This window comes from Sminthopsis crassicaudata, chromosome 1 (assembly GCF_048593235.1).
Source record: "Sminthopsis crassicaudata isolate SCR6 chromosome 1, ASM4859323v1, whole genome shotgun sequence".
In the NCBI taxonomy this organism is placed as follows: Eukaryota; Metazoa; Chordata; class Mammalia; order Dasyuromorphia; family Dasyuridae; genus Sminthopsis; species Sminthopsis crassicaudata.
The window spans coordinates 525,404,260-525,427,396 of NC_133617.1; the positions used below are offsets into that span (position 1 = coordinate 525,404,260).

General features: G+C 33.1%; 1 protein-coding gene across 1 annotated transcript in view; it reads right to left on the bottom strand.

Moving 5' to 3' along the window:
• RNF38 (ring finger protein 38) overlaps positions 1-23,137 on the bottom strand; it is a 194,563-nt gene that overhangs the window by 101,660 nt on the left and 69,766 nt on the right. Inside the window, 1 exon segment of the mRNA XM_074281754.1 lies at positions 15,005-15,075. Within this exon segment, the coding sequence (XP_074137855.1) occupies positions 15,005-15,075 (71 nt within the window).

Consider the following 23,137-nt stretch of genomic DNA (forward strand, 5'->3'; position numbering starts at 1 on the left):
TTTAAGGCAAGGTGTGCTGAAAAAACAGGACAGGATAAAAAAACAACCATAACAATATAATGAAGAGAACTTCTGAACATAGAAAATGAAATATCAAAGGAAAGAATTAATAGATTGCCTCCAGAAAAAAAAAAAAAAAAGTCAAACTTGCAAATTCCAAGATACAGAGTGGTTAAATTGAACAATTAAATCCGGAAACAATGTAGTTTGCATGTAATCATGAGAAAGATCTTCAAGTCTAATGGAAAAGGAAATTTGAATAACTTAAGACTATTCTGCACCCACTAGAAAACATAGGAGGAAATGTAATAATGCATTTCAAAGAGTAATGGAATTAAGGATGTAGAACCCGGGAGACCCACCCTGCAGGTTTGAACTTAACCATAAATGAGAAAAGATGAGAAAAAGGAATACCCCAAATAAAACAAATGCAGAAAAAAATGAATACATGCAGCAGTCAAGGATAGCAAAAAGACTAACCAGTAAGAGATTTCTTTGGAAATATACAGAAGGGGTATGGCCTGGAGAACTTGGTGATTGAAAAGTCTACTGGTGTGTGTGTTTGGTGGAGAGGGGGGAGTTTGGCAAGAAGTAGACCTCCCTGGGAGTAAATAGCCTCTGAACCTAAGGGAGGAGATTTTGAGGCAAAAGGAAAGAAAAGAGGTAACCAGAGAAAAGTGATGGACTGCATAATCAGGAAAGTGGTGGGGTCCTACAATGGAACATATTTGCGATAACTGACATCATGCTAGGAGTAAGGCAGATGGAAAAGAGACAAGCTCCTCAAGGCAGTGACAGAATCTGTAGGGGATAGCCTAAAATGGATATTTTAGATGTTTTTATAGTACTAGGAATAAACTATTTATAGGTGTCATGAGCCAGACAATGAGATCTAGAGCAAACATAGAGAGAAGATGGATAATGAAGAGTATAAGAGAAATCCTTCTTGGAAAGGGACAAATAAATAAATGAGACTAATGAACAAGACAACTTGAAGGGGAATTGAAGGGGAAATCTGCTTGATGGAAGTGGAAGAAGAGGAATAAGAATTACATAATAAGATCAAAGTAGAAAAGAAAAAGAAACAAAAGCAAAACCTCAAAGGGAAAGGAATGAAAAAAAAGAGAAGAGGAGATCTGGAATAAGGAAAAGAGAGGTAATGGGAACAAGGCCATGTAAAATAAAAATAAGGTGAAATAATTGAAGGTATTGTGTTTACAGCAGAAGAGGGAGGCAAATCAGAATTTTTAAAAAACCCTCAATATTAGAAACAGGTGGAAGAAAATATGAATTTAACTTTCATAAGAAAACAAAACCCTACAATCTGTTGTTTACAAGAAACACATTTAAAAAACAAAGCTACACACACACACACACACACACACACACACACACACACACAAACTGAGGAGATGGAAAAATTTACTATGGATCAAATGAATCCAATAAAGCAAGAGTTATAATCATGACAAAATAAAAAACAATCAAAAAATAAAGAGGGATAAACAAGGAAACTATAATATACTGAAAGGAACCATAAAACAACAAACCAGTATCAACAATAAGCTTACATAATCCAAATGCCTTAGTATCCATATTTATAAAGGAAATATTATTTGAACCATAAGAAGACATAGACAGTACCACAATCAGTAATAGGAGACTTTAATATCCCTCTCTGTTTTTTGATAAATCTAATAGAAAAATTAAAAAGAGAAAAAGGGGAACTGAAAGAATTCCTGGAGGAACTATGGTATATGCCTTCAAGGTACATCAAATTCATACTAATAATACATACAATATACCTATAATGTAAAGTATGTTCTTTCAAAGAAAAATGAAAAGTACAAGACTAAAACAGAGATAATGAAAATCAAAGGTGATATGTGCAACACTATATATACATATACATATTATAAAGCAGCATTGTATATAATAATTATATTTAGTAAGCACTTCTCTTTGGAACACCATAATTTAGCCTATTAAAAGTCTGGTGGATTCTAATTTCAGATGCCTTCTGCCACTATCTCCTCCTCTCCTCCTTTATCCCTATCTTCTATGACAGAATGGACTTTTTCCCAGCCAAAACAAACCCAGATTGTGAACATATATTCCCTTTCAATTCTGTCTCCTTTACTAGATGATCCCTTTAAACTTTTCTAGTCTCTAGTTACTAATCTTTAATCTCTCCCTGTCTACTCGATGCTTTTCCTACAATCTACAAATGTGTTCACATTGCCCCCATCCTCAAAAAATGCTCATTTGATCTGTCTATTGTTCTGCTAGCTATTGTTCCACATCTCTCTTTGTGGCTAAATTCCTTGAAAGAGTTTTCTATAATTGGTGTCTCCACTTCCATTCTTTTCACTCTCTTTATACCTCTAAAGCTGGTCTTCAACCTCATTACTCAATTGAAACTGGTCTCCTCTAATCAATAAATCAAATACCCCTTTCTAATTCACATCCTTCTTAACTTTTAGGCAGCTTTTGACACTGTTGATTTACTTTCTTCTAGAATCTCTTTTCCCTAGTTTGGTGTTTGTTTTTTAAAATCACATTGCTCTGGTAGCCCTCTTTATGGTGGCCAGAAACTGGAAACTGAATGAATATCCATCAATTGGAGAATGGCTGAATAAATTCTGGTATATGAATGTTATGGAACATTATTGTTCTGTAAGAAATGACCAGCAGGATGAATACAGAGAGGCCTGGAGAGACTTCCATGAACTGATGCTGAGTAAACAGGACCAGGAGATCTTTGTATACTTCAACCAACAATACTATATGATGATTAATTCTTATGGGCGTGGCCATTTTCAACAATGAGATGAACCAAATCAGTTCCAATAGAGCAGTAATGAACTGAACCAGCTCCGCCCAGCGAAAGAACTCTGGGAGATGATTATGAACCACTACATAGAATTCCCAATCCCTCTATTTTGTCCGCCTGCATTTTTGATTTCCTTCACAGGCTAATTGTACACTATTTCAAAGTCCGATTCTTTTTGTACAGCAAAACAACTGTTTGGACATGTATACATATATTGTATTTAATTTGTACTTTAACATATTTAACATGTATTCGTCAGCTGCCATATGGGGCTGGGGAAGGAGGGGAAAAATTAGAACAAAAGGTTTGGCGATTGTCAATGTTGTAAAATTACCCATGCATATATCTGGTAAATAGCTCTCCCTCTTTCTCTACTCTGGCCACTCCTCATTTTCCTTGGATGAATCTTCATCAAAGTCATGCCCCTCTAACTATGGATAGCCACCAAGGTTCTGCCCTAGCCCATTTTTTTCCCCTTCCCTCTATACTATTTCATTTAATGATCTTATCAATTCGCTTGGATGAAATTATCTATGCAACATATTTAATCTATATAGGATTGCTTGCTGTCTTGAGAAGAGGAAAATAAAATTTGGAACACAAGGTTTTGCAAAGGTGAATGTTGAAACCTATCTTTGCATGTATTTGGAAAGATAAAATATTTTTTTTTAAAGAAAAAAATCATCTATACAAATTCCCAAATCTACTTCTATAGAGATAATATCTCTTTTAACCTCTAGGCTCAAATCTTCAATTGTTAATTAGGCATTTCAAAATGCATGACCCATAGACATTTCAAATTCAACATGTCCAAAACCAAATTAATTATCTTACCTGTTCCAATTCCCCCTCCTCCCAATCTTCCCATTATTGTCAAGAACACAATTATCCAACTTGGCTCTTTTCAACAAAGAGATGATTCAGGCCAATTCCAATAGACTTGTGATGAACAGAGCCATTTATATTCAGAAAGACTAAGGGGACTGAATGTGGATCACAACATAGTATTTTCACCTTTCTTCTTGCTTTTTACTTTTTTTCTCTCTTTCTTTTCCCCTTTTCGATCTGATTTTTCTTGTGCAGCAAGATAAATGTGGGAATATGTATAGAAGAATTGCATGTTTAATATATACCGGATTATTTGCCATCTGGAAGAGGATGGGAAGAAGGGAGGGAAAAAATTTGGAAGTTTTTGCAAAGGTGAATGTTGAAAACTATCTTTGAATATATTTTGAAAACAAAAAGCTGTTATAAAAAAAAACAAAACATCACCATCCTTCCAGAGAGTGCACAATTCTTCATTCCTCTCTTTCCCCCTCCCCTAATCTGTTGCCAAATCTTGTTTCTTTTACCTTTATAACATCTCTTATGCACTCCTTTCCTCCAACATCGACACCACCTCAGGTCCTCATTGCTACATACCTGGTCTATGAAATGGTCTGCAGATTAATCTCCTTGTTTCAAATCTCTTCCCACTCCATTCTAGACTCCATTCATCTGTCAAAGTAATCTTCCTAAGTAGAAGTCTGACCATGTCACCCCTCCTCTACCTTACTGAATAAATTCTAGTTACTTCCTGTCACCTCTACAATTAAATATAAACTATACTACTGACATTCAAAGCATTTCTTACCCTGGTCCCTTCCTATATTTCCAGACTTGCTTTTGCTTTCTCCCCCCACCCCCCATCCCAATGCTCTATAATCCAGTGACATTTTTTGCTATTTTCAAATAAATTCAATCTCTTCGCTGGCTATTCTTCATTCCTTTGTTTCTCTATTCTGATCTCTATTTCCTGGTTTTGTCCCAGTTAAAATTCTCTCACCTGCAAGAAAGTTTCTTTCAACTAGCTGGGTGTGGTTGGAGTCCCAACTGGAACCACAGAGACTTTCACTGTTCACTCTCTTTGAGTCTGGGATTTGAGTCCAGGAAGACAGAGTGAACCTGGGCTGACTGGGAACCCCAGACCCAGCTGTGCTGCTGAGACACCGTTCCTGGGTCAGAATGAACCAGCACCTAGTGAGTGCACAAGTAGCAAGGTTGAGAGGCTGCGTGGCTGTGGGTACCTGCAGGAGTGGGGAGCTCTTGGTTTAGGGTTCCTGCTCAGAGTGGGGAACTGAAGGGGAACTTGATACATCATCTCCCCCACACAACCCATAATTATAAGTGCTTACACAAATACCTCTTAATAAAAACAATAAACCAGAAAAAAAAAAAAAGAACCCCACCACTGAAACATATTATGGGAATATGTTTCATTATAATAATGAAATAATAATATAAACCCCAGGAAAGACTGGGTTCATCTTCAGGAGAATACTTTAATAAAAGGGGGAAAAAAGCTTCTATCCCAAAAAGTAACAGGAAATGCGTCCCTGGCCAGAAAGAATTTAGAAAATTTAAAATCAAATGAGAGATGCTAAGGAAAAAACTAAAAAGAAAAAGAAAAGTTAGCCAACCAGAAAAGAAGGTACAGAGTCTAAAGATGAAAATAATGCTTTAAAAATTAAAATTGGGCAAGGGGAAGCCAGTGAAGCTGTGAGAAACCAAGAAATAACAAAATAGATTATAAAGAATGAGAAAATAGAACAGAATGTGAAACATCTTATAAGAAAAACTTCTATAAGAAAAAATCTGGAGAACAGAACAAGAAGAGACAATATAAAAATAATTGGACTGCCAGAAAGTTCTGACTAAAAAGAGAACCTTCACACAATAATGCAGAAAATAATCCAAGAAAATTAATAGAACATAAGGGGAAAATAGAAATAGAAAAAATACACTGATCATCACCTTGGAGATCTTTTGTGGAAAACATACAGAAATATTATTGCCAAACTTCAAAATCCCCAGATCAAACAGAAAATTTTGCAAGAAACAAGAAAAAATAATAATTCAAATATGCTGGAGCTACAATTAGAATTTTACAGGACACGTCTACCAACAAGCAAAAGAGCTAGGACTGTGGCCAAAAATATCATATCTAGCAAAATTATTTAAAATTTTGAATGAGAAAAAAAAGGACATTCAATGAACTTGCAGATTTTCAGTACTTTGTATCAATGAAACCCAAACTTAACAGAAAATTTAACATATAAGATCAATTTTAAGGACTTTAACATGGACAACTTGTTTAAACATGGATTTTTATATATGTGCATATGTATATTTTAAAGATGTAAATCTTTTTCTGCTGTTGTTGTTGATGTAAATCAACAATAGGATAACTCAAAAGGAAGACTGGCAAAAATAAGGTAAAAATAGTAATCATGTTGTACAAATGAGGTGCAGAAGAAGAATAGACACCGAGACATTAGAGTGGGGAGGAAGGCTCATAGTTTTGAAAACTTACTTTGGGGATGGGTTCAGTTATGGAACAGAATTTAAAAAGGCAGCAGGGAATGAAAAGACGTGTGTATATGAGGTGTATGTGTGTGTGTATATGTATGTATATATCTACATATGTATACATAAATACATCTTTTCTTAACTTCAGCTTGCTTGGAGGTGGGGGATGAAGAGATAGAAAAGAATAAAGTAAATAAGATGCACAGTGGAGAACAAAAGTACAATTTACAAGGAAGTAAATTAAAATAGACATTCATCAATATACTTTCTTCTACTAATACACACACATACAAACACACACACACACACACACACACACACACACACACACACACACACACACACACTCACACACTTTCTTATCTGGTAATTTGTTGTTACATATTTTTGAATCCTCCCTGATCTTTTGCTGGGTACATGACAATGTTATCTTTAGTTTTGCTGTTTTTTTAAATTTTTTTTTCTTACTGTTTTTTCAAATAAATTTTTAAAAAAGTAATAAAACCTTCTCTTTGTTGTGTATTCCAACTGATCCTGTACATACACTGTTTGTATAGATGGTTGTTTACTTATTGTATCCCTCCTATAAAAATAGGAATACATACATATATATATATATATATATATATATATATATATATATATATATATACATATATATATATATATATATACACACACACACACACACACACACATATAATATATATTTTTTTGCTTTTCTTTGTATCACTTATAGTGCCTTGCATATACTAGCTGCAAACAAACGTTTAATGACTAATTCTTGTGACATACTGATCTTTCTCTATCTATGCCTAGGTTGATCAATGACATGAGCTCAGTACTAGTATTTCTAAATTCTGAGGCTTGTCTCCTCATGCTAGGAGCTTTATAGTTAAGGTGCTAAAAAAAAAGGGGGGGGGAGTTCTGCTTTCCCTTTGATTAAACTGGGAACCTATTCAGCCCTAATTAATGGGTTTCTATATGCATCATCTGCTTTATTTGAAGTAACAACTTTGTTAGAAGCTCTCTAGGTTAACTAGGAAGCAAGCTAGATTTCCATTTTGGTTCTCTTTTCAGAGTATAAGTTATCTTTCAAACAGTTATTTTATATCAATCTGACAACTCTTTTTAGTATCTATTTCTTTAAATCCAAAATATGAATATTTTGATTTTTAAAAAATAAATGTAGACCTTTATTCTATCTCATTTTTCAATATCTTCTTTAGTTGAGATCTCACACTTTAGTTTTCTTATCTGGTTATCAAGTCTCTCTAATATTCTTTAAATACTAAAATTGCTCAATAAAGTTTTATCATATTTTTTTCAATCTCTGATTTAAAAAAAAGTTTGGGGTTTCTCTATAGTGGATATCTGCTTCCTCTTAACGAAGTGATAATTCTTCTCTCAAGGGCACTTGTCCTATTTATGGCCATCTAGTTCACATTTTTAAACAAAAAATAACTATTCTTTTCTGGTTGTATCATGATGGTCATTTTTTATCTAAAACTGCTGTGATTTAACAAGGTTATTCTTGCTATTTTGGGGGTCTGAGATGAACTCCACCCTTGACCCTATCTTTATTTTCAAATAATATTAATTTTTTTAGAATTAAGTTTCTTATATGCCAATTCTGCAATCCTGTTTCAGGTATATTTCTCACTCATGTGTTGATCTAGACCAGTTGTGACACAAGATAAAACTATTTCTTTTATTTTGTGGTGATTCTGCCTAGGACTGTTATGATTTCTGTCTTCTTTGTCTCTGTCAGTGATTTTTCCCCCTTCAGTGCCATCTTACAATAAACGTCTAGAATCAACATTATCAGTGTAAGTCTCTTTTTTTGGGCTTGTATGTAATCCATATACAAAAGGATGCTAGGATGCTCTAGAGCTAAATTATCAGTTATTACCCACTTGTTCATCTGCTCCCTCCAGCTTTCCTGCATCATCTTTTTTAGGAGTCTCCTTAATTCAGCATTCATATGCCCTACAAAATCAGTAAGCACTTTCCATTTCTACTAAATGATAGTCTTAACAAAGGAATCATAAGCTTGTCTTGGCCACTCATACATACCAAAACAACTCTCTTTTTAACTTTTGCAAGCAGACTTGCCAAGTGAAAATAAATTCTTTTTTCCCCTCCTGTAAATCTTGTGCAAGTTCAAAAGCTAAGTTTTTAAGAAGGTCAATAAAGCTATTTATCTTTTCTAACTGAGATGCCTGTCAACTTCAAAGTAACTTATATTGTTTTCCTAAACTTCCCTTATTCCTTGGAAGGACATGGTATCTTACCAGAAAAAAAATACAAAAAAAACAAAAAAACAACCTCCTAACTTACTTGAAATTTCTTTGTGATGATACACTTAATTTCGGCCTTGCCCACAGTTTTTGCTTCCCTCTTCAACCCTGGGAGTAATTTCACCCACAGGGGAGTTTATCTCATTCTGTTGAAGGAGATCTAACTTCAGCCTTTTTTACAGTACAGATGAATTGTTAAGAATTCTCTTTAACTAACTTGCCATCAAGTTCCCATTTCTAATTAAAGCCCCATCTCATTTGATCAACTCTTGAAAAGGAAATTTGTAAAATGATATTTTAACAGCTATATCCCATAGTCAGTTGATATGGTATTTTTTCATGATCCAAAAGATCAGGTTATAAACAGAATATTGATTGGTCTCCTCAACCCTGATCTTACTATATATTAATTTTTAATATCATAATTCTTTTTTTTAATTTCAAAATTATAATTATATTCTCATTTTTATTCTCTGAGTCCACTTATAAAATCAGGTGACCCATATGAGTTTCCAGTTCAAAAACAATACAATACTATACTTATTAAACATGCTAATTTCCATATTTTTGCCATTATTTGGCAAACTAATGATGCTAAATATTATTAAACAAGCAGCATATGCATTAATAGACAATTAAAAGTGGTACACAATTAAATCTGTCAAAACCATAAAACAAACAAATGAACATCAAATTCAATGTCAGTCATTTATATGTATATTTCTACAAATTACAACAGGTAGATAAGATAAAATACTGGGATAATTAAAAAAAAAAACCAAAATCTCAAACATGGGTTTGTAACAGGGTTTGGGAGTTCAAGTAGGAGGAACAACCTTCTCTCTCCTTGGTACTAATCCTTTCTGCCATCCTAGGCTCTAACACAATCAAGAAGTTAAATTCTGAGAGGGATTAAAAAGGAAGGAAAAATTATATAAATATAAAAAATGAGTGATCAGGATCTGAGCTGAGTAAAGGGACTGGCAGTGGAATGAAATCAGACCAATTCAGTAACAGATTACTACTATAGATATCTTTCCTATTCTTTCAAAAAAGAAAAATTATAAGAGAGATATGATGGATAGAAAACCATAGTATCTTAAATTCATTATGCCCAAAATAGAACTCATTTTCTTCCCCCCTAAATCCTCCCCATTTCCTACCTTTCCTGCTACTGTAGAGGTCAGTACAATTCTGCAGTCCCTCAGGCTCACAACCTAGAAGTCATCCTGGATTCCTTACTATCCTTCACCATGTCACAATTAACATCCTATCTTCTAAGGAGTTCATGATCTCTAGATCATGATATTATAAACAAATTAGAAGAACACAGGATGGTTTACCTCTCAGACTTGTGGAGAAGGAAGGAATTTGTGATCAAAGAAGAACTAGAGATCATTATTGATCACAAAATAGATAATTTTGATTATATTAAGTTGAAATGATTTTTATACAAAACAAAACTAATGCAGACAAGATTAGAAGAGAAGCAATAAACTGGGAAAACATTTTTACATTCAAAGGTTCTAATAAAGGCCTCATTTCTAAAATATATAGAGAATTGACTCAAATTTATAAGAGTTCAAGCCATTCTCCACCGGATAAATAGTCAAAGGAAATGAACAATTTTCAGATGAAGAAGTTGAAACTATTTTTAGTCATATGAAAGGGTGTTCCAAATCACTATTAATCAAAGAAATGCAAATTAAGACAACTCTGAGATACCACTACGCATCTGTCAGATTGGCTAAAATGACAGGAAAAGATAATGATGAATGTTGAGGGAATATGGGAAAACTGGGACTGTGGAATTGTGGGATATGTGAAAGCTAGTGAAACTGTGAACAGATCCAACCATTCTGGAGGGCAATTTAGAACTATTCTCAAAAAGTTATCAAACTGTTCGTACTCTTTGACCCAGCAGTGTTTCCACTGGGCCTGTATCCCAGAGAGATCTTAAAGAAGGGAAAGAGACTTGTACGTGCAAGAATGTTTGTGGCAGCCCTCTTTGTAGTGGCCAGAAACTGGAAAGTGAATAGATGCCCATCAGTTGAAGAATGGCTGAGGTATATGAATGTTATGGAATATTATTGCTCTGTAAGAAATGACCAACAGGATGATTTCGGAAAGGCTGGAAAGACTTATATGAATTGATGCTGAGTGAAATAAGCAAAATCAGCAGATCATTATATACTTCAACAATACTAAAAGATGATCAATTCTGATGGATGTGGCCATGTTCAACAATGAGATGAGTCAAACCAGTTCCACTTGTTCAGTGATGAAGAGAATCAGCTATACCCAGAGAGAGAACCATGGGAACAGAGTGTGGAATATAACATAGCATTCTTACTCTCTCTGTTATTATTTGCTAGCATTTTGTTTTCTTTCTGGTTTTTTCTTTCTTCTTGATCTCATTTTTCTTGTGTAGCAAGATAACTGTTTAAATATGTATACATATACTGGACTTAACATATATTTTAACATATTTAACATGTATTGGACTACCTCCCAGCTAGAGGAGGGAGTGGAGGGAAGGAGGGGAAAATTTGGAACAAAAGGTTTTGCAACTGTCAATGCTGAAAAATTACCCATGCATGTTATGTAAATAAAAAGCTCTTTAAAAAAATCCCATCTTCTACAGCCTTTCTCAATCCTTTTAAATTCTAGAGCCTTTCCTCAGTTATTTATCTCCTATTTATCCTATACAGCATTTGTTGCTATATATTTATTTGCTCCTGGAGGCCAGGAACTGTATTCTGCCTTTGTATCCCCAGCACTTAACACTGCCTAGCACAAAATAGTAGATGTTTAATAAATGTTTACTAACTGACTGAAAACCAACATCATAACAGTGAATATAAATTAGATGAAATCATTTATTTTAAAAAGAATGGTAGAACAGAGTAGAAAACAGGAAAAAAATCATTTATAAAGGAAATTCACTTGAAACAACTATTCATAAAGAGGAAAGATGAGATGAAGAATTTGTTATGCCTCAAGAAAAATAAAAGGCAGGAATAATCATAATGATTCCAGAGAAAGTAATTTTTTTAAATGATGATGAAGAGAAAAGCAGGGAAAATACATTATTGCTTAATGTACTGATGATGAAATAATTGATAAAATTATAATATCAATACTTAATATAGATGTATCAAATGATACCTAGCATCTAACTCCCTAAAATGAAAGATAATCAAACTCCTAAGAGAAATACATTGCAAAGCTATGACCCATTAAAGACCTAGAAAATTTAAAGAGAAAGATTAAAAAAAAGAAATTAAGAATTTATATATTTCTGAAAGTTTGTTATAGTAACACAGGCATTACTAAATGAGAATTTAAAAGTGTACATGTGGGACAGCTAGGTGATAGTCTCTATTGGATAGAGCACCACCTGTGAAGTCAAGAGGACCTGAGTTCTAATCGGACTTCAGACATTTAACACTTACTAGTTGTGTGACCTTAGGGGCACTGCCTCACCACTAATTTGTTTTTTAAAAGAAGAAACCAAATCATCACATTCCCTGATTAAAAAGGAAATTTAAAAAATTATTTGAATCTATTTTACCCAAAAAACTGCTAACAAATGAAATGGATTAATAATTACAAAAATACAAACTACCGAGATGAATACAAGAAACAGAGAATTAAAACAACCCAATCTCAGAAAAAGAAATCAAACAATGTACCCAGAGAAACTCCCTCTTCCCCAAGATCAAATGGATAATTCAATAAAATGTTCAAAGGAAAAGGAACTCTACATCCTATATGCTATTTGCCAAAAACAGAGAAGTAAGGGATCCTACCAAATTCTATGGAATATAATCCCAAAATCTTAACCAGAGTGAGAAAAAGCAATGAGAGAAAACAATAGATCAATATTTCTAATTAAAATTGATAGAAACATACTGAAAATTTGAGCAAAGAGACTTTGAAAATATATTAAAGATTATGTGTTATGACCATTTAAGATTATATTCAGAATAAAGAGTTGATTCAACATTAGGAAACTTTTAGAGACCATAATAGCAAAAAAAAAATAAAAAAAAATTAGAATATCATTTTCAATAGATTCAGAAAAAAATGACAAAATATAAAATCCTTTACGTAAAAACATATAAATAAATGGACTTTTCATTAATATGGAAAACAGTATCTATTTAAAACAAAGACTATCTAAAATAATATTTTATGTGTCAAAAATTGAAAAACTCTTGGGGCCTTCCCAATTAGATCAAGGGATAAAGCAACGATGTCCACTGTCATCAATGTTATTTGATATTGTTCTTAGAATATTAGCTATAGCAATAATGCCAGCAAAGAAAGCAGGATTTAAAATCCTTTACCTTTCTCTATATTACAAAACAAGTATAAAAGGAAGAAAAAAAATTGCATTCAAAATAACTATATTTGTCAAGATACACCAGGAAATAAATAAAAAAAATTCACAAGGAAATCAATTAAAAAATACTTATTTATAGAAGAGAATTAATTGCTCAAAATTGAGGCAGATTAACATAATAAAAATAACACTTCCTAAATTAATATATAGATTTAATACTATACCAATCCAATTTTCAGTGTGTTACTTTACACAACTAGGCAAAACAATAACAAAAGTCATCTAGAAGAATAAAAAAAACTCAAGAATATCAAAGGAAATGAAGTAGGATCAAATGAGATCTAGCAGTACCTGATGCCTAATTATACTGCAAAGCAGTAATCACCAAAATTATTTCATATCAGTTTAAAAAAATAGAAAAGTTAACTAATATAACATATTAGGTAAATAAGATCCCAAAGCATTCCCTCATAATAACATAATGTTCAATAAACACTAGTATCTCAACTATCAGCACTGGAAACAACAGTTGATTTAAAACTGCTAGAAAATATGGAAAACAGTATGGCAGAAATTAGCTTTAGACTAATAGCTCATACTATGTACCATGTTAAGTACCAAATGAACACATGATCTAAATATAAAAGATACTTTCTCCTCATAAACAAATGAGATGATAAAAGAAAGACATCCCTTTCAACAACTATTTTTGTTCAGATGTTTTTCAATTGTGTCTGACTCTTTGCAACCCCATTTGGGTTTGTTTATTTTGTTTTAGCAAAGATGCTGAAGCGGTTTGCCTTTTCCTTCTTGATTTCATTTTCCAGTTCAGAAAACTGAGGCAAACAAGGTTAAGGGACTTGCCCAGGGTCTCATAACCAGAGTCACATTTTAACTCAGGAAGATGTCTTTCTGACCCCAGACCTGGCACTCTTTATCAACTACACCATTTAGCTGCCCTTTAATAATTATAAAGAACAAATTTTTGACTAAACAAGGGATATATATAGGTCATAAGAGATAAAATAGACAATTCTGATTACATAAATTTGAAAACCTTTCACATAAACAAAATCAAAACCCATATATACCAGATCATATGAGATAATACCGACATGCAAAGCACTTTGCAACTTTTAATATACTATATAAATGTTAATTCTTATTACATGAAAATATGCTTTAAATCACTAGTGATAAGAAAATACATATTAAATCAATTCTGAGGTTCTATATCATATCCATCAAATTAAAAAGAGAACCAAAAAAAAGTAAATGTCAATTGCTACAGGAGTTGTAGGAGAATATCAATACACTATTGGTAGGACTGTGATTCAGTCTAACTGTTCAAGAAAATAATAATGTTTAACTATTCCACTAAACGAAGCTTTTTACAATTATTATCTCATTTGTTCTTTGCAACAACCCTGGGAGATAGGTACTATTAATTTTTCCCATTTCACAGTTGAGGAATCTGAGGGAGAAGTTAATTGACTTGCCCAGAGTTACACAGATAATAAGTACCTGAAACAGGATTTGAACTAAAGACTTTTGATTCCAAGCCCTGTTCTATATCAATTGTACTACCTGCCTCTGTCTTTGATTTCTAGGTATATATGCCTGATTGTATTGTAAGTAAGTCAAAAGGTAGACATATTTTAGTGGAATAGTATACTAAACTTTTTTCTGTTTTCTTTACACATAGAAGTGATTGTACTTATTAATGCGTGATTTCACAATAAAAAAAAATTAAATTAAAAAAACAAATCCCATAGGGTATCTGAAATTATATAATAACAGATTTCAAAAACAATTTTCAATACTGGGAAGGAAGGCAAATGTTATTAGTATGAAAAATAATCCTAACTCAAACTAATTCTAAGGAAGTTTCCTTAGGACATTACATAACATGACACAGAGGTGAAGGCAACAGTTATTAGGACACAGAAGGAACTCTATTCATACCTTAGGAATTAAAATCAGACTTTTCTGGAGTAGATGACAAATAGGAAATGGACTAAATAAGCATGCCAACAATTCCTTCCTCATCCCTTCATTTTTATCTCTTAAGCAGATGCTCACAACCTAGTTATGTGTATGTATGTGTATATATATATATGAATAAAATAGAAACAAGAAAGGACATCACGCATTTCATCCAAGCAGAAATCTCACCTTGTCACCGTCTTCATTACAGATGTGATCATGATGTATTGGCTGGCACTGGAAAGAAGCACCAAAATTACCTAAAAGAGAAAAAAAAGGGGGGAAACAGTCAAGTAACTGCAGGAATCAGAATATTTTTTTCTCAACAAAAGAAAGGGCCATGAATAGAAACCTAAAACTTAACACAATTAACGGACTAAACTACAAAGACTTATTAATGTACTTTATATATCTTATCTTGCCTTAAAAATTTGCAAGTAAAAAGGCACTTATAACATTCAGATTGGCAAAAAGAAAATAAAGGAAAATGAGGAATACTGGGAAGATAGCAGGAAAATGAGACCCATTAATGCACGTTATAAGGGCTATGGATTGGTCTAGCCATTCTAGAAAACATTTAAAAAGCTTTAAAACTAAACCCTTAAAATCATTAAATTATTTGATTTTGACCCAGCAATACAATTTACTAGATGTATACCCTAAAAACAAAGACAGAGAAAAAGGGGCTATATATGCAAAAATATTTATAGCAGCTCTTTTTGTAGTGGCAAAAAATGACAACTAAGAGGATGCCCCACCTAGTGTAGAATAGTTAAACAGACTATGAAATGTAAATGTAAAAAAAGAATATTACTGCACCATAAGAAATGATGAAAGGAAAAGTTTTAGAAACCTAGGAGAATTTGCATTAAATGGTGAAGAGTATATTAAGAGAACAATTTAATACAATAACAACAAAACTGTTATATAATCCCCATTTAGAATTAGTTTTGGAAAATAAGGCAAAGTCACACAGCTATTAAGTGCTGAGAAAGATGAGTCTTCCTGTTTCCAAACCCAACACTCTATCCATTGCACAACTTGTATTTTTGTATGTCCTCTATTTATCTTGGACATCAATCTCATGTGATATCTATTTGATACAATTTCCCCCAAGCTTCCTTCTTGCCCTGCATATATTAATTTTGTTGTGTAAAAAGCCCTGTCAGTTTCATGTAATTAAATGTTGCTAAATTGCTTCTCTTTGTCTGATTAAGAATTCACCCCCTCTTCCTAACTACAAAAACTACCTTCCCTTCTAATAATTTCATAGTATGAACTTTAATGTGATTTGAACAGTCAGTCAACTAACACTTACTGAGTGCTATGTGTGAGCCAAGAGTTTTTAAAAAATGGATAGAAGAGAGAAAGCCAGGTAATGTGATGGAGGATGAAAGTGAATCAATTCACACTGTAAAGGAAAGCTAAAAATAACAAAAAATATGTTGTTTCGTTTAAAAAAAAAAAAAAACGAGATGAGAGGGAGAGAATTTAGTATTGAAAAAATAAAATTATTTTTAAAAATAAGGTTAAAAAACTATTGGGAAAAAAAAGTAAAATAAAAGATGGGATAGGACTACTACTTGGAGGAAGGGGATAGAATAAACAGAGAAAGGTAAAGGTGACCAACTCTAAATTTACTTCCTGTCCGTCCCCTCCCAGCCCCCTCTCCAGCATCAAGAGGAAAGATCTCTGCACTATAAACCATGGAACAAAAATGACTAATGGGGAGTTGAAACCTCTCAACTAAGTAGGCAGGTAATAAGGTAAGACCTATGGTCCTGACTTCATTTTTCTCCCTTCCTGATTTTGACTGTCCTCTATCTCAAATTCCTTGCCCCCCTGTGTTCTATTTCAATTCTTGCCTTATCAAGTCCTAACCCTGAATTACTTCCATCACCTGTCTTTTCCTATTCATCTACTGCCAAATATCACCGAACAAAGTCACTACCAATTTACATGATCTCAACAGTTCTCACTGCCGCAAGGTAATCCTTTTGCTCCCTCTGATAATTTTTTTTCTCTGTTCCAAGTGGCTCTTCCAAGCTTTCCCTTCCCTCTTTAATCCCTCATTCCTTAGCCCAACCTTAGTACAGCCTCTAGTCTTGAGACTTTCTGAGAAAATTGAAGCTATTTTCCCCCAATTTCTTTTCTCCTATTTCCCTAACTTGAAATAGCTATTTCATCAGCATATTGTACATATGTGCTAATGAGCACCCTTGCGATTACCTCTACCACTCCATCCACTTACAATGTAAAATAAATCATATTATCAGCAAATGAAACCATTCAAGGCAATTGCTATAGATGGCACTAGCATTTTTTAAAATAGCATTTTATTTTTCCAATGACATGTAGGATTTTTATAAGACTTTGTATTCCAAATTTTCTTCCCTCCTTCCTTTACCTCACCCAAGACAGCAAGTAATCTGATATAGGTTAAATATGTACAATTCTCTTAAACATATTTCCATATTTGTCATGTTGTGAAAAAGAAAAAAGGAAAAAAAAAAAAAAAAAAAGGAAAAAAAAAAAAAGACCAAAAAGGAAAAAACAAACAAACAACATGAGAAACAAGCAAAAAGTGAAAATACTATGCTTTAATCCATCCATACTCCGCCTCCATAGTTCTCTCACTAGAAGAAGATGGCATTTTCTACCCCAAGTCTTTTGGAACTGAAGCCTATTTATTTTGCTATTATTTATTTATTTATTTATTTATTTGCTGAGGCAATTAGGGTTAAGTGACTTGCCCAGGGTCACACAGCTAGGAAGTGTTAAGTGCCTGAGGTCATATTTGAACTCAGGTCTTCCTGACTAGGCAGGTGCTCTATCCACTGCCCCACTAGCTGCCCCCAGGGATTAATTTTAAAAACAAAGAGCTTAATACCCTCAGACAATACTAATTTCACAAAGTTCTCTCCATAAATTGTAAGGCTAACAGTTGAGAAATATGGCAGCCCGGAAGATAATTTATTTTAATGAGATGCCACAGTATGCATCCAGCCCAACACTCCCTAGAAGATGTGATAGTATAATATGGAGCTCAAGCAGGAGATAAGTGAGATCAGTTCCACAATCTTGAACTCTTTTTCAGTCTCTAGGTTGCTAAAAAGTTTCTAATTCTAATTGATCTTTGTTTTAGTGAGGATTAATTGATACCATGACATTTTCTCCCACCTACCTCAGAAGAGTCAAATTCTCACACAATAGTAATTTAAATATATAGAGAAAATTTTCCAGATGAACAAACACTGTAGAGGGATTTTTTTTTTTTTTTACATTTAGTAATTCTATAAGCAACATTACACAACTGAAAGCCACTCTTGTCCCAGATAAGGGATGTTTTTTTGGCTTTTTTTTTTTTTTTTTTTTTTAATGTCGGTTTTCACTTACTAAGTGCATCTTAATTTTTTCTGGAAAAATCCTAGTCCTGCCAATGGATTCTGCAACTACATTTTCATGATGTTTCAGTTTGCTGAATTTCATACTACATGAAGTGGCTAACCCATTCTCTGAAAGCAAATAGTAATCTTTCTCATGAGTGCCATTGATAAATAAAATAAATCATGTTTTCTGGACTTAGAAGGGGTTTTTTCTTAGTTATTTCTATATTTCTGCTTCTTAAAATGTCTCTTTATCTTTGCTTGTATTAATTTCACCTGTTCCCCCGAATCCTCTTTTCAAAATAATTATTTACTAATTACAATGGTATATTATTTCACTTAGATGAGAGACTATAATCTACACATTATGAGATGGCAGGTAAATCATGCATTAATTTTTAAAAATAGAAAAACCAGAAAAAAAAAAAAACAAAAGGAAAGATGTGTATATGGATGAAGTGGATGGTGGCAGGATACTATGTTAAAAGCTATGAATGTGATATTACCAACTGTATCTCTTCTTCAGTCAAAATATATTGGAACATCATATTTACTTATAGGCATCACACTTTAGAAAGGTCATTGATAAGTTAAGTGGTCTTGAACAATAAGGAATACCCACTGGAGAAATTTGGTCCTTAAACCTGGAAATGGAGGGGTAGGGATATTATAGTTATTGTGAAATATCTGAAGAGTTTGGGCCCCAGAATACAAAACTAGGAGCAATGATTACAAGCTGCAAACTTGACTTATAATTAAAGCTTTGAAAAGAAGGAACGGTCTGGTCTGTCTTGGTATATATGAGGAAAGTTCAAGGAAGGCTTTAAGCAAAAACTGAAATACCACCATAGCGGACATCTTGTAGAAGAAAATTCTATTTAGGTTCTGCTGTTCCTTCCAAATATGAAATTGTATGGTTTTTAATATTTCAATTCAAATTAATTCAATTAATTTGATTTCATCAAATCACAGGATCTCATAGAATAGGACTTGTACTACAAACCCCTGTCATGTCAGTCTTTTGGAACTATTTCAAATATTATATTCTTTTAGAAATTAGATTTTTTTGTATGTCCTCTGTTAGGGGACTAAAATTACTCAGTGCTAGAAATACTGGTTCTTTGCAGTACATGGTATAAATTTAAAATTCAATTTGTTAGTTCTATGAGAAAGACAAAGATATACCCATACTGTATAATACTTAAATTCAGATTTAAATGTAGAGTTTTTCTATAACACAAGCTGCTCAAGTGCAAAAATTAGAATAAAAGAGGTCTGTCTGGAACCCTGACAAGATGAATTTCTTTTCCAGAAGTACAAGAATAATTGACTATTTAAGAACACAGTTACCCCTCTCCCCCCAAAAAAAAATTAATCTATGAAGCATTCAGTCTTGATTGCAGCATAAGACAAAGTTGACTCACTTCTATAAGAAGTAAATTGATTTTTTTGGGAAAAAACCTAAAATATTAAATAATTAGCTTGAAGCCAGCATAAAAGTACTCTTCTCCCCCATACTAGCAACCCAAATAAAGAGAATAATATATAAACAATGATCATAATAATATAAAGCAAAACACTAAACAGAACTCAGATCAATGCAACAATTTTTTTGACTCTAGAGGACTAAAGAACAAATGGACCTCTCTCCTCTTGGCAGAGAAAGTAGAAAATTAAAGATAAGGAATGAGGCATGTATTCAAATATGGTTCACATATTAATAATCTGTTTTTTTTAACTGTATTTTATTATAAAGGGGGAAGGAATCCTACTGCAGAGAGCAGTCATAGGAAAAGACAGTTATAGAAAAGTATTAATGGAATCTTAAAAAAATAGATCTCATTAAAGAGTCTCATATAAAAAAATTCATCATAGCATTTTTGTGGTAGCAAAATGGGAATACTTATTATATAAGAATGGTGCTAAGTGAAACAAACAGAACCAGGATAACATACATAATGACAATAATGTATATGAAAACAACACTGAAAGACAAACTCAGATTATTACAATGATCAGTATTAGTCCCAGGGAGGATAATATGCTTCCTTGTTCTTGGGAAAGAAGTGAGGAAATTAAAGGAATAGAATATTGAATGTTGGCTCATTTTTAAAATGGTTTTGCTTAACTCTGCTTTGTTTTGTTTTTAACTCTCTTTAAAAAGAGAGTTTAAAAAGGGCAAACCTATATCAAGAAATTACTGCATATAAAAACAGCACACTAATCAACCATATAAGCAAAAAAAAATCATTCCAGATTAATCTTATTTGTTAGGGGTTTTTAAAAAAAATATCAACTAGCTAACTAAAATATCCTAGAAATACTACAGATATAACTATTTCAGCAGAACATGATAAAATTTCTATTTCTTTCCTTTTAAAAATCTTTTTCAGTTCCAAATTCTTTTCCTCCCTTTTTATTTAACCCTTACATATTGAGAAGGAAATAAATATGATATAAATTATACAAAATCTATTTCTACACTGGCCATATTGTGGGGGAGGGGCACACAAGAAAGAGAAAAAATGCTTCAATCTGCATTCAGAGACCATCAGTTCTCTATATGGAGGTGGACAGCACATACTAAAGTTTCTGATACTATCCTTGCATGTAAAATGCAAGAATGGAGGCTGCAAAATAGTTCAAAAAGATGAATTTCAAAGTGATAAAATGGAAAACTATAGAAAAGTCATTTAATAGGTTGATAGTTATTAATTGAGTATCCCAGGCATGTGTCCTTGATGAAAGTCATTGCTAAACAAGAGTCTCTATGAAAACCTAAAAATTTTAGTGGCTAAACTCATGATGAGACAACCAAAAAGCAAACCATCCTAAGTTACACAGAAAGATGCATAGTATCCGCTAGTTATACTGTATAAAATTTAAATTTTATTTAAATACAGCACTTTGCTATAACATAATCTGTAAAATTCAGTATAAAAGAAGCAAGGAAGGTGATAATTAAGTAATATTGTAGGGCTTTTGAGCAATAACTGATGTATCTGCAGTCCTTCATACTATCTGTTTTTATGATTTCTCTGACCTTTCTTATGCTAGGGGTAAAGAAATGATAGCTTCTTAGAATTTTGTAATTGTAAGAGCTATTATTCTCCTGGGAAATGCAAATGAATTCTTCTTGCTTGATAGACATGCATATTTATCCATTAATAATTGAGGACTTCCTCTCCATGTTAAGATTTTTTGGTACGGGAAGTTTATTCCTCCCTCCTCTATAGAATCTGAGTTATCATCTATTGGTAGAATCCCAAGGAGAAAAGTTATTAGTACCACATTTGATTCATCACTTGACAAAAGATTTCAAGTCTATCTTCTTGATAGGGCCCTTTTTAATCTTTTTTATCTTTTTAAGATAGAACTCCTTGGAAAGGCATAAGACCATATTCAAGAGCCAGTGTTTTTTTGTTGTTTTTTTTTTTGTGTGTGTGTGTGTGTGTGTAATTTAAAAACTTTTTTTTTTTTTTTTTGCCGTATTCTTTCGTTTTGAAACTAGCTAGGAAAATTTACCCATTTCCCCAGTTAGAGTTTCATAAATGTGTCCATATGGTTCTTAACAGTCCTATAGCTCTTTACATCAGAGACAGGATCCCACAACCTCCATTTTGGTTAATGTTAGTAAATGTTAGTCTAGGTTAGTAAAAGAGTAATGATTCTTATTTCCTATCTGCATTCCCCAAAGAAATTACTGCTAGAAGATAATTGTATAAATATATATTGGATTTAACATATACTTCCACCATGTTTAACATATACTGGATTACTTCTATCTAGGGGAGGGGGTGGGAAAGGAGAGGGAAAATTGGAACATAAGGCTTTGCAAGGGTTAATGTTGAAAAATTATCCATGAATATGTTTTGAAAATAAAAAGTTTTAATAATAAAAAAAGAAATTACTGTTAAGAACCCAAAGTGTGTATCCAAAAGCAGAGACAATCGATATGACCTTGCTTCCCATCAATCACCGCCCTGGCAACCTCTCAAAAGGATGGCTCATCTCTAACACATAGAAATAAAATTTTCTGCGCAAAAACAGAAAGCTAAGAAGTCATCTTGGGTATTGCCATATCACAACCCCAATACAGATTGAGAGGCTCACAGCATTCCATTTTAACTTTCCTGAAGCCAATTTAACAAAATACTCTTTAGTTTATTCTCTTGGGCCACATATGTTCTATGCCTAAATTTTCTTCTCTCTCCTCTGGGAGGGCAGATGCTGAATTCAAGAGAGCCTATTGTTGCCAGATGTAGTAACTCACAAGAGCCCTTAGCTCCAGTGAGTGGATCTAGAGTAATCTTAAGTCAAAGTGAGACTATCTGGAATGGTGTGTTTGGCTCTACATGTGATACTTTAAGAAGCACAATGATAATCTGAAGTATATTCAGAAAAGGAATACTAACATAGAAAGGGAAATAGGGACCAGGAGGATTTGAGAATTAGTCAGCTGAATCAGGGAAGCTTAACTTGGAGACCTTGAGCAACATTATAACCTATAGCTTCAGATATAAAGGGCAATCATATTGAAAATTATCTAGATTTCATTAAACAAATTTTCATTAAATGTTTATTAAGTACTACCTTTGTGATTCTGGGCAAGTATACCCCCCATGCACATGTGTGCGCGCGCCCCCCTGCACGCATGCATGCACGCACACACACACACACACACACACACACACACACACACACACTCCTCTAAGACTTGTCTGTTGACTCAAAGATAAAACAAACTATCCTGACATTTAAATCTTTTTGCAACCTATCTCCTTCCTGTCATCCCTGTCTTTATATTCTCCTCATATTCTGCATGCTGTTTCACACACATACATATAACACATATTACTGATATCTTGGGCTTCATACCAGCCATGGCTCATTCCTGTAATGTACTCTCTTCTCACCTCTACCACTAGGAAACCCT